This window comes from Mesoplodon densirostris, chromosome 1, assembly GCF_025265405.1.
Source record: "Mesoplodon densirostris isolate mMesDen1 chromosome 1, mMesDen1 primary haplotype, whole genome shotgun sequence".
Classification (NCBI taxonomy): Eukaryota; Metazoa; Chordata; class Mammalia; order Artiodactyla; family Ziphiidae; genus Mesoplodon; species Mesoplodon densirostris.
In genome coordinates this window covers 155,500,024-155,513,616 of record NC_082661.1, presented here as the reverse complement: position 1 = coordinate 155,513,616, position 13,593 = coordinate 155,500,024, and the positions used below count along the sequence as shown (strand labels likewise).

The following is a 13,593-nucleotide window of genomic DNA, read 5'->3' as shown; positions in this document are numbered from 1 at the left end:
AGCGGTACAGTTCAGTTCTGAATAGGACTGTCCTGTTCATCTCACCAGATTGATCAGCCTTCTCATCGCATGTTCATGAGAGCAAACACATTCACAGGGATCGAATCCACCTTCTGCCATGATTACCCAGCTTGATTTAACTTGACTGTTTAAATCTAGGAGGAAGGAAAAAATATCATAAGACTACTATTCAGAATTACTCTTTCTCTTGAACTATGAAGAATTCACGTATGTATAAATTCATAATAGTTTTCTTAAACTAAGTACAGTTCATATTTATTAATGACTTATATCTATGAATTTATTGCTAATCTTATATGAATTATGAATCTATACAAATGATTGGCTACCACTTTACCATCAGACTGATTTCCTGTAAATGCAAATGTCTTCAGATACGCTATACTGGCCCCATCTGTGAAGCTGATGATACTAGAGCCCTACTCTGCTTAATTACCAAATCCTTTAACTTTGTTAGCCCCAGTACTGCTATGGACTGAATGTGTCCCCACTAAAATTCGTATGTTGAAGCCTTAATCCCCAAGGGGATGGTATTTGGAGGTAGGGCCTTTGGGAGGTAGTGAGGTCATGAGAGTGGAGCCCTTATAAATGTGATTAGTGCCCTTAAAGAAGAGACTGATATCTCTCTCTCTTCAACATGTGAAGATACAGCAAGAAGGCATCCATCTACAAAGTAGGAAGAGATTCCTCACCAGACACCGAATCTGCCGGCACCCTGATCACGGGCCTCCCAGAATCCAGAACTGTAAGAAATAAATGTTTGTTGTTTAAGCCAGAGGTCCCCAACCCCCGGGCTGCAGACGGCTATTGGTCCACGCCCTGTTAGGAACCAGGCCGCATGGCAGGAGGTGAGTGATGGGTGAGTGAGCTAAGCTTCATCTGCCGCTCCCCATGGCTCACATTACCACCTGAACCATCCCTCCCCACCCCCCGTGGAAAAATTATCTTCCGTGAAATTGGTCCCTGGTGCAAAAAGGTTGGGGATCGCTGGTTTAGGCCACTCAGTCTGTGCTATTTGACTATAACAGCCTAAGCTGACTATGGCAACTTCGCAGCCTTTATCCTACCAAGAAAGCCCTCTGAAAGAAAAAAATGAGTTATCTAAAATGATACCAATGTGGGGGGCAGGAGGGGCATGAATTTACATGAATGAACATGATAAAAGCCAGGAAATAGCTGGGAAGATTTTGAAAAATAAGAGTAACAAGATGGAGTACTATAGATATTTAAGATGGAATAGGCAATCAATGGAACTCGTAAATTAACTTAAAATACCTTCATTCATTCAAAAAATATTTAGCACCTGTGCTAGGCATTAGCAATATAAAAGTGAGCAAAAACTGATACAGTCCTTACCCTAAGGGTGTTCACATTCTAATAGTGGAGACAGATATTAATCTAAATATTTTAAAAATTATAAATGCAAACTTGTAAATGTTATAAAAGATAAATGAACCAAAAGACTGGAAAAAAACAACACACAGAATGAGAGAAAATATTTGCAAATCGTATATCTGACAATGACTTAATGTCTAGACTACATAAAGAACACCTCTAACTCAATAACAAAAGCAAGTCAATTTAAAAATGGACAAAGGGGGCTTCCCTGGTGGTGAAGTGGTTGAGAATCCGCCTGCCAATGCAGGGGACACAGGTTCGAGCCCTGGTCCAAGAAGATCCCACATACCATGGAGCAAGTAAGCCCGTGTGCTACAACTACTGAGCCTGTGCTCTAGAGCCTGCGAGCCACAACTACTGAGCCTGTGTAACACAACTACTGAAGCCCGCGCACCTAGAGCCCGTGATCCACAACAAGAAGCCACCGCAATAAGAAGCCTGCGCACCACATCGAAGAGTAGCCCATGCTCGTCAAAACTAGAGAGCCCACGTGCAGCAACGAAGACACAATGCAGGGTTTCCCTGGTGGCGCAGTGGTTAAGAATCCGCCTGCCAATGCAGGGCACACGGGTTCAAGCCCTGTTCCAGGAAGATCCCACATGCTGTGGAGCAACTAAGCCTGTGCGCCACAACTACTGAGCCTGTGCTCTAGAGCCCGCGAGCCCCAACTACTGAGCTCATGCACCACAACTACTGAAGCCCGCACACCTAGAGCCCACGCTCTGCAACAAGAGAAGCCACTGCAATAAGCCCGCGCACTGCAACGAACAGTAGTAGCCCCCACTCGCGGCAACTAGAGAAAGCCGTGCACAGCCAACGAAGACCCAACACAGCCATAAATAAATAATTTAAAACAAAACAAAACACAATGAGATATCACTTCACACCTATTAGGGTGACTTTAATTTTAAAAAAGGAAATAAATAATGTGGAGAAATTAGAAACCTCCTAAATGGCCTTTCAGGAAAACAGTTTGATGGGTCCTGAAGTTAAGCATAAGAATGATCAATGACCCAACAATTCCACTTCTAGGTATTTATCTCCAAAGATTTGAAAACAAGGACTCAAACAGATACTTGTATGCTAAGTGTTCATAACAGCATTATTCACAACAGCCAAAAAGTAGAAACAACTTACATGTCCATTAACTGATGTAATGGATAAACAAAATGCAGTATATACATACAATATTATTCAGTCATAAAAATTAATGAAGTCCTGATACACAGATGAGCCTTGAAAACATTATGCTAAGTGAAATAAGTAAGACACAAAAGGACTCATACGATCCCACTTATATGAAATATCTAGAATAGGCAAATTCATATAGACAAAGTAGAATTGTGGTTGCCAGGACCTGGAGGAGAGCAGAATGAGGAGTTATTGCTTAATAAGTAATAACTTAAGATTTGTTGTGATAAAGTTTTAGAAACAGGGCTTCCCTGGTGGTGCAGTGGTTGAGAGTCCGCCTGCCGATGCAGGGGACACGGGTTCGTGCCCTGGTCCGGGAGGATCCCACATGCCACGGAGCGGCTGGGCTCGTGAGCCATGGCTGCTGAGCCTGCGCGTCCGGAGCCTGTGCTCCGCAACGGGAGAGGCCACAACAGTGAGAGGCCCGTGTACCACAAAAAAAAAAAAAAAAAAAAAGTTTTAGAAACAGATAGTGGAGATAGTTGTACAATGCTGTGAATGTAATGCCACTAAATTACAGACTTTAAAAAATGGTTAAAATGGTGAAACTTATGTATGTTTTATCACAATAAAAAAAAATCATTGTGGTTGTCCAGGACTGAGGGGCTTGAGGAGAAATGGGGAGTGACTGCTAATTGGTACAGGCTTTCTTCTCGAGTGAAGAAAATGTTCTAAAATTGATTATGGTGATGGTCACACAACTCCATGAATGTACTAAAAACCACTGTACACTTTAAACAGTGCACTGTGTGGTATGTGAATATCTCAATAAAGCTGTTACTTAAAAAAAAAAAAGATAAAAGGTGCCTATAGAGTATATACAGGTTCTAAACTTATCTAGGGAGTTAGGAAGATTTTACTAAAGAAGTTAATGCTGAGTTGAAAGTGGAAGGATGCACTGGAATACAATAGGGTAAGGTGGAAGTGGAAGGTATGGGGATCTAGGGCTGGAAGCATTCTAGACACAAAGTAAAGAGCAGTGCAAGACCCTGTAGTGAGTAAGAGTATAACCTGATGAAGGAACTGAAAGAAAGCCGTGACATGCTGGAATTCAGACAGCAATCCAGACAATAAGAGTGGTCTGAAATGAGACCAGAGAGGTCAATGGGCCAGGCCACACAGAGCTTTCCAGGTGATGTTCAAGATTAGGGCTTCATCCAAAGATCAATGTGAAGTCCATAAGGTTTAATGCCTGTGTGTTTTAAAAAGATCACCTTGGTTGCACTATGGAAAACTGACAGTAAAGAAGCTGAAGTCAACACAGGGAGCCTAGTCAAAATGCTCCTTCTATAGGTCAGTGATGATGACGTCCATTATAGAAATTTATAGGTTGAGGACAGCACATCAAATCACTGGGGGGGAAGACAAGTTATTCCATAAATGGTATTGGGGAAAGCTGACTCCTTACCCTCATTCCTTGTAACAAAACAAATTCTAGATGTATGAGTGATTTTTTTAAATGAGGCCACACACAGAAATAGTCAACTAGAGCAATGGATCAGAAAAGAATGCTGACAAACTGACCCCATGATTTTAGCAGGATATAGAATGTGTAAAGGTGCTGTTTTATTTTAGTTATTTATTTTTAGAATATTTATAAAAGTTATTCTTCAAATATTTACTATTGTTATATCTATATACATATGTCTTACTTAGATTTATTTTTTATAACAACTTCTTTGAGATAAATCACATACTATTCAGTTCAGACACTTAAAGTGTACTATTCAATATTTAGTATATTCACAGAACTATGCAACCATCACCACAATTTTAGAACATTTCATCTCTCCAAAACAAGACCTATACCCATTAGCAATCACTCCTCACTTCCCTCTCTTCCTCCCAGCCCTAGTTAACCACTAACCTGCTTTCTGTCTCCATGAATTTGCCTATTACAAACAATTCATATAAATGGAATCATATGTTCCTTTGTTATTTGAATCTTTTAAGCAAGAATTACTTATTTGTTATTTATGGACAAGAAAATTAAAGTCACTTATTCCAGAAAACATGAACTTCAAAGGACTACTGTGTTGTACATATGGCACAGGTGTAATAATCTGAAATATAGTTTTCTGTGAGAGATTACATATCCAAAGGTTTGATTTTATACATATTGTCACTCTGAAAAATTTCCTGGTTTACTGTCTGATATTTCTTAGTAAAAATCAGAGCCAAAATCTTCAGCTGTGTTTCTAAAATGGTGCTATTTTAAACCATGGACTATTCAGAATTTAGAATATGATAAAGGTGCCATCTTAAACCATGAACTATTCAGAAATGGTGGAAAAGCTGTCTATTTTTTTAAATTAAAGTGTGATGCATACAAAAGGACTGGAAGAAAATACATCAAACTTAATGAGTGGTTAGCTCTGGGGGAGAGAATATAATTTGGGGGACAGCCATTCATTTTGTCAATTTTTAAACATTTCTTATAATGACTATGTACTTATACATTAAAACTTTTAAAATATGGAAAAAATTTAATTTAAAAAGTCACAAATGTATAACTACATGAAGGCCACTGGGATACATGTAGAAGAACATAAATCCAAGAACCTATAAAGGATCAATCATTCTGACAGCCAAAAATGATATCCAGTTTCTATAAGCCAAAAATATACTGTAGGGCTTCCCTGGTGGCGCAGTGGTCAAGAGTCCGCCTGCCGATGCAGGGGACACGGGTTCGTTCCCCGGTCTGGAAAGATCCCACATGCCGTGGAGCGGCTGTGCCCGTGAGCCATGGCTGCTGAGCCTGCGCGTCTGGAGCCTGTGCTCCGCAACGGGAGAGGCCGCAACAGTGAGAGGCCCGCGTACCGCAAAAAAAAAAAAAAAAAAAAAAAAAAAAAAAAAAAATATATACTGTAAAATAAAAAGACAAAGAACTTAAAAAAAAAAACAAAACTTCAACACATATCAGGGTTAATTTCCTTAATTTACAGATAACTGAAAAATCAATACGAAAATGGCAATCTAACAGAAAAAAAGGAGCAAAGAGCATGTTCACAGGAAAACAGAACCAATAAGCAAATACAAAATGGAAGAAGTGCAAATCTAAACATCACTTTTACCAGAAAATTGGAAAATTTATGTAGATAACTTAGATATCCATATCCAAATAAGCATGCAAAATTTTTGTATAAGAACGGTCACTGCAACACTTTTTATAAGAGCAAAACATGATAATTCTAAGTGTTTATTTATGTAGCTCTAATTAAATAAATAATAGTACGAGTACCTGAAATCCTATACAGCTGTTGAAAAGAATGAGTCAAATTTCTATGTGATGATTTGGGGAAAAATCCAAGATGCACTGAGGTGAAATCTAGTTGCAGAACAGTCAGGGAAATCCTACTTCCCATCTAATATCTTCTTGCCTGAGCTAAGGGCAGGTGGGATTGGAAGGGGAAGGAAGTGGAGCTGCAGGCAACCTAAGCTGGAGAGTTTTACTCTCCAGAAGGTAGGAAATACCAAACACAAACTCTGACTACTTCACGGTTTTGTCTGAGGCCACTCTGCGTCCACACTTTTTTAAAATGATAAGCCTTCATATTAGACAACTGACTGTACATATCCAACACAGAAAACCCTGAAAAAATATATAATCTACCCTTATATGTAGATAAAGTTCACCCCTGAAAGTCTTTCTCAATTGTTTTTTCAAACTGTCCATAAGGAAACAAGGGCTCAGACTGTGCTGGGTGTGGACATATGCAAGTGTCCACTTACAAATACTGGTCCTTCCTCCCTCTCAATGCCTTGCCAGGCCAATAAAATGTTGGTTGAAATTAAAAGATACAGACCTAATTTTTTTTTTTTTTTCGTTACGCGGGCCTCTCACTGCTGTGGCCTCTCCCGTTGCGGAGCACAGGCTCCGGACGCGCAGGCTCAGTGGCCATGGCTCACGGGCCCAGCCACTCCGCGGCATGTGGGATCCTCCCGGACCGGGGCACAAACCCGTGTCCCCTGCATCGGCAGGCGGACTCTCAACCACTGTGCCACCAGGGAAGCCCAGACCTAATTTTTTTTTTTTTTTTTTTCTTTTTGCGGTATGCTGGCCTCTCACTGTCGTGGCCTCTCCCGTTGCGGAGCACAGGCTCCGGATGCGCAGGCCCAGCGGCCATGGCTCACGGGCCCAGCCGCTCCGCGGCATATGGGATCCTCCCAGATCGGGGCACGAACCCGTATCCCCTGCATCGGCAGGCGGACTCTCAACCACTGCGCCACCAGGGAGGCCCCCAGACCTAATTTTTTAAAAAATAAAATTCAAGTACTAAAATGCCCAATGTCTATCCAGTTCTATAGCCCCTGGACACAGAAATGCAAAGTACTAGCAAAATGACTTTTATAAAGGGAGACTTGTTTTTATCACCCATAAAAATTGTAAAACAGCTATTTTAAGTCTTTTTAATCCATCTGACTTACAAAATTAGATTCTACTACTATCACCGCCCCCCCCAAAAAAAAACAGCTTGGAGGCAGGAACCTATTTTAGTCATCACTCTGTCTCTAAACACCTCCCTCATTGCTTAAGCCATAGCAATGAATAAATATTTTTGAATTTTGGACAATGTTTATTTTCTATCTATATATGCCAGGAACATGTATATCAGCTAGAATTTAAAGTATCTGTTGGTCTTAATTAGCCTCCAGTAAAATGAGAAAACGCATTTATAAACAGGACATTGCTCAATAGTGCTATGTTTCTGTGGAACTTTATGCGTGTAAACTTGAGCTGTTTTAAGTACTATACAGTTTTCAGTTAATAGTTTCCACTTTAAAATTACTTTTTAAAAAAACAGAATGGAAAGTCCTCTTTTGGCTAGGACCTCAGAGCAAGTGTCAATGCACACCACCAGCTAAGCACTAGAGCAAAAAACTCACCCAATCCCACCCCACATTTAAATCCCTTGGTGTCCAAAGACATTAAGAAGCTGCTCTATCCTGAGTAAGACAAAACTGGGTTACTGAGTCGGAATTCTGGTAAATCAGCCTAGAAGAGGCTTTTGATAGAAAGTAACTTAAAATAATGCTTTTGCTTTTCATGTTTCAGAGGAGTTATTCACCTCCTCAGTATATATCTCTAATGTGAGAACAATGCTAAATAATGTCAAAGACATGGGTCTGACCCTTGAAGACAACCAGCTTTACTCTAATTGGTCACAAAAGGCCTAAGTCATAAAAATAAGAATAGTGCACTGAAAAAGTTCAAAATAATCCTGGAGAGGAGAGAGGACAGTAAATACGGGCATAGAAGAAATAAAACTGGCCATGAGTTGATAATTATTGAAGTTGAGTGATAGGTACCAGAGAGCTTTTATACATTTCTACTTTTTACTGTTTTAAGATTTTCCATAATAAGTATTTAACTTATCAGTATTTTCCCAGTATAATGAATATTTGTGATAGCAATCTGACTCTGGGGGTAGAGTAAGCAACAGTTTACAGATGACTTTCTATGCAGCATAAAGGACAAAATACATATAAAGCTCTCAAACCATCCACTCCTGAACAAGTCTTAGCACAGGAAAGCAGTAAAATAATCCACTCTGTATCTTGGGAGGGCAAATGCAATTAATTCCCCATATCCCTCAGATCCAGGTCATTTCTTCCTTCAACTACAACTAACAAACTTTCCCTGGTAGAGTTCAGCTGTAATAAGTCAGTTGAGTCATCCTGTTTCTGTATGTGCTGAAGGAATTTTCCAGTGCTGTTAACCAATTTCTTATCTGCCAGTAGAACCTTAAACTCTCCAGCTCATGCTGGGTGGGTTTAACCTACCTTATTTCATCTTTGGGGAGTCAAACTTAACTGCCTATTTATAACTTTGGAAAAGGTGGAAAAGTAGATACTGTAGTTCTACTACTGTGTTTTCTAGGATTATGCCATGGAACTGCATGCTTATTATATACAGGATTGATTCCTTGGGAAATAAACTTCTCAAAAGTGGTTCTTGGGCTTCCCTGGTGGCGCAGTGGTTGAGAGTCCGCCTGCCGATGCAGGGGACACGGGTTCGTGCCGCGGTCCGGGAGGATCCCACATGCCGTGGAGTGGCTGGGCCCTGAGCCATGGCCACTGAGCCTGTGCGTCCGGAGCCTGTGCTCCGCAACGGGAGAAGCCACTGCGGTGAGAGGCCCGTGTACCGCAAAAAAAAAAAAAAAAAAAAGTGGTTCTTGATTAGGCCAAATACTCTTAGTAGCAAATATTTGTAAAACAGCAACATTACCAGTGTTATATATTTAGTACCAGTGGTATCCCTAGAAGCACAGAGAGTAAAATGACGAATGCCAACCTTCCCATTCCTCTCTCCCTAATTCTACTCCCTTTCCCAAGAGGTACCACAGTTAACAGCCAGGTGTGAATACTTTCAGGTCTTTTTATATGTATTTATACCCATCATTTTGGTAGGTTTTATGAAATCATACTATACATGTTCCGCAACTTGCTTTTTTATAACATAAAAAGTCTTGGAGACCTTCCAATATATAAAGCTCGACTTCATTCTTTTTTTTTTTTTTTTTGCTGTACGCGGGCCTCTCACTGTTGTGGCCTCCCCCATTGCGGAGCACAGGCTCCGGACGCACAGGCCCAGCGGCCATGGCTCACGGGCCCAGCCGCTCCGCGGCATGTGGGATCTTCCCAGACCGGGGCACGAACTCGTATCCCCTGCATCGGCAGGCGGACTCTCAACCACTGCGCCACCAGGGAAGCCCGACTTCATTCTTTTTAATGGTTACATAATACTCCAAAACACAAACATACAATTTTAGCATTCCTTTAGTAGAGATAACTTAGGGCCTTTCCAATATTTTTGTTAACATAATGTTGCAACAAACATCTTTATGCCCATATTTTTGTAGGACTAAGTACAAAAAAATGAAATCTCTAGGTCTAAGGGCATTCACAAAAAGCCTTCACCAATTTTATTTCTATCAATAGCACATAGTACATATCACTAATTGCATAGCATAGTAATTACATACATTATTACTATCACTAATAGTACAATATATGGTTATAACTTAAAAAAATTTTTTTGCCAGAATGTCAGACCCCCAGAATATGCCTCATTGCTTTTATTTTCTATCTAATGAGGCTGCACATCTTTTCAAGTTTATTGGCATCTATATTTCTTCTTTTTCAAACTCTTTTTATCTAGTTGATTTTAGAAGCTCTTTATATTATTGAGTATTAGTCCATCATGTCATAGTAAGATTGAGAACTTGTTATACATTATTTGCTTCCCTTTCTTCTAGATGGCTCCAAAGCCAGATTTATAAGGGTCTATTTTGACAAATTTTTCTACTTAAATATCAGACTATTATATAAAAAGTTAACAGAACTGCAAATCACAGAATAATAGATCTAAAATCACAAGAGAGCAATTGGAAATAACATCCAATGACAATGTGAAATATTAATTGGAGAGTATTTTCATTTTCTTTAATGCTTTAACTTACTAACTTCTTCCAAGGACAAGCTAGAAGAACTGAAGGATAAACATAAACCCTGGATATTTTTTTTTTTGGACACTTTTACTTCAGCTTTTATTTTAGAGCTATTTGTTGTTGCCATAGGTGTTAAGGACTAACATGAAGTTTAAAAACAAGTCTTCCAGCCATTAAAGATTTAGGGGGGAAAGCATTAATACATTTGTATGTGTGTGTGCAAGTTCATCTTGGTTCCTCTTACAGAAGTAAATATTTGGTTTGGGATCTATCTTTGTAAGAAGCTGTTATCTCCTGTTTCTTTTTTAAACTAAATTATGCTTTTTTAAAAGAAAGTATTTTACAAATACCTAGGGGTAACAAAAATTCCCAAAATATAATAAAATGTCAACATAGGTTTCAAGATTATAAAAGTAATTTTCAATTGTTTTTTTTTTTTTTTTTCTTTTCCATTATGGTTTATTACAGGGTATTGAATATAGTTCCCTGTGCTTTACAGGGAACTCGTATCAATTTTGTTGTTTATCTCTTTTTTTTTTTTTTTTTCCATTTTTTTTTTATTAGTTTCTGCTTTATAACAAAGTGAATCAGTCATATATATACATCTGTTCCCACATCCCCTCCCTCATGCATCTCCCTCCCTCCCACCCTCCCTAAGGTTTTTTTGTTTTTGTTTTTTTTGCGGGACGCGGGCCTCTCACTGTTGTGGCCTCTTCCGTTGCGGAGCACAGGCTCCGGATGCGCAGGCTCAGCGGCCGTGGCTCACGGGCCCAGCCGCTCCGCAGCATGTGGGATCTTCCCAGACCGGGGCACAAACCCGTGTCCCCTGCATTGGCAGGCGGACTCTCAACCACTGTGGCACCAGGGAAGCCCTGAAATGGGTTTTTTGTAACACACTGCAAAATAGTAAATATTTTAAAAGTACTTTTAACATAAAATGCTTGGGAGAATCAGTCATGAATTTTTAAAGCAAATAATCCTAGATTATTGCTAGATTATGCTAGATTAACCCACAATAGTTCTCACATTAATTTGGAATGGAACTACCATTACATGACTTTTACCTAAAATAGCCTTACTTGTTTACTTCTTGCTTTACCAACAGCTAGCAAATTTCCTTATCATATACGTAGGTAAATGTAACAGAAGGAGGAAAAAAATTTTAAAGAATACAACAGGACTATGAATGATGTGGTCATGAGATCTGAATAAAAGACAAAACCCTGAAGATGATTAAAAATGAACGGCCAGGGCTTCCCTGGTGGTGCAGTGGTTGGGAGTCCACCTGCCGATGCAGGGGACATGGGTTCGTGCCCTGGTCCGGGGGGATCCCACATGCCGTGGAGCGGCTGGGCCCGTGGGCCATGGCTGGTGAGCCTGCGCGTCCGGAGCCTGTGCTCCGCAACGGGAGAGGCCACAACAGTGAGAGGCCCGCGTACCGCAAAAAAAAAAAAAAAAAAATGAAGGGCCAGTAAGCAAAATGGTAAATAAATCTCTTAAGTCTAAGAGACAAAAGAGTTAAATAGCCAAGAAAGTCTCTAAAAAATATTTAAAATAGGTAAAGACCAACGGAAAAGATAATTCCCAAAAGAGGTGCTACAGCTAATTAACAAACATTTTAAAAGGTCACCCTAAGTAAATCAAATAAATGCAAATTAAAATGTAAACTTTGGGGACTTCCCTGGTGGTCCAGTCCAGTGGTTAAGATTCCATGCTCCCCATGCAAGGGGTCCACGATCCCTGGTCAGGGAACTAAGATCCCATACCGCAACTAAGCCCACGAGCCACAACTACTATGCCCGTGTACTCCAGAGCCTGCGTGCTGCAACTAGAGAAGCCTGCTCGCCACAACAAAGAGCCTGTGTGCCGCAGTGAAGACCCAGAGCAGCCAAAAACGAAATTTAAAAAAAAATTCACTTCTAAAAAAAAATGTAAGCTTTCACCTAAAAGAAAAACACCAAAAAAGTACCATGAAAATTCAGTCACACATTGCTAGTCCTACAGTTACACCTACAACCCTTCAGGGATTTGGTAATATGTATCAAGAACTATAAAAACGTTCTTATTAATGATGTGTGTTTTCTGTGGTTTGCTTTAAAATACCCTCACAGAGGGAAGGGAAAGTAGAAGGAGGGAAAGGGACAAACCTTCCTTATAGAATTCCACTGAATATTAGTAGATTTATCACCCTCTAGGAGGTGAAGCTTAACCCTCACTCACCCTTGAACGTGGACTAGACTTAGTGATTCACTTCTAAAGAATAGAATTCATAAGGAGAAGGTAACTTTACAGTAGAGAAACCTAGCAAACCCTATCTTTTTTTTTTTTTTTTTTTTTTTTTTTGCGGTACGCAGGCCTCTCACTGCTGTGGCCTCTCCCGCTGTGGAGCAACAGGCTCCGGGCGCACAGGCTCAGCGGCCATGGCTCATGGGCTCAGCCGCTCCGCAGCATGTGGGATCTTCCCGGACCGGGGCACGAACCCGTGTCCCCTGCATTGGCAGGCGGACTCTCAACCACTGTGCCACCAGGGAAGCCCTAGCAAACCCTATCTTAACCAAAAGATCAAGGTAAACATCATGTTGATATCACATACCCTTTGACATGTCACATTTCACCTCTGTGGTATTCTTCCCCAAAACCATAATACCAAATCTCATCATGAGAAAAATCAAACCCAAATTGAGGGGAATTCTACAAAATATCTAACCAATACTCCTCAAAACTGTCAAGGACATTAAAAAAACAAAACAACAGCAACAAAAAAAAACAAGGAAAACCTACAAAACAGAGGAGACAAAGCAGACTACCACTACTTCCAGGTGATCCTAGGAAAGTCCTTATAAATGATAAAAAGAAATAGATTAGGACTTCCCTGGTGGTCCAGTGGTTAAGAGTCTGCGCTTCCAATGCAGGGGGCACCAGTTTGGGGAACTAAGATCCCACATGCAGCACAGCACGCCAAAAAAAAAAAAAATCAGCACTGACATTTTACTTAAGTTAGTAATACGGGGTAATGTACTATTTTTGTTTTTTTGGTTTTTGTTTTAGTCATGCCGCATGGGATGCAGGATCATAGTTCCCCGACCAGGGATCGAACCTGCGCCCTCTGCAGTGGAAGTGTGGAGTCTTAACCACTGGACAGCCAAGTCCTGGGTAATGTACTATTAATTCCACAAACATTCATTGTTCTCCAGAAACTTTAGGGGATCGCCCTCAAAGAAATTCTACCAAGAAATTTATAAATTAATTTTGATTAGAGGCAGAGTACTGTGTATTAGGCATTTCTGTTTTTCCACACATTCAAAACAATAAAATGTCAGCTTATCCTCTACACAGCTCAGATCCAATCCTCCCTAAAAAAAAAAAAAATCAAAAAAAGAGCAATCAGTTCTAAGAACCCAGAAATACTGCAGCTTGATTTTTCCTTTATTTTTCTCAAGGTTGAATTATAAAAATATGTACCCTTATTTAACCTCCCTACTCTTGCCAACCTCTCATTTCCTCTTGTCTTCAATAAGGGTTCCCTGCTCCA

The 13,593-nt window shown here is 40.2% G+C and overlaps 1 protein-coding gene across 2 annotated transcripts in view; it reads right to left on the bottom strand.

The window, feature by feature from the left end:
* SMIM14 (small integral membrane protein 14) overlaps positions 1-13,593 on the bottom strand; it is a 69,958-nt gene that overhangs the window by 41,654 nt on the left and 14,711 nt on the right. The window contains exons 2-3 of one of the 2 annotated variants that reach the window (XM_060110913.1): positions 714-764; positions 46-155 (exon numbers count right to left, since the gene is read on the bottom strand). In XM_060110913.1, coding sequence (XP_059966896.1) covers positions 46-120 — 75 coding nt within the window. In that variant the 5' untranslated portion in view covers positions 121-155; positions 714-764. The remainder of the gene's footprint in view (positions 1-45; positions 156-713; positions 765-13,593) is intronic. The other variant, XM_060110902.1, reaches the window with a different exon arrangement.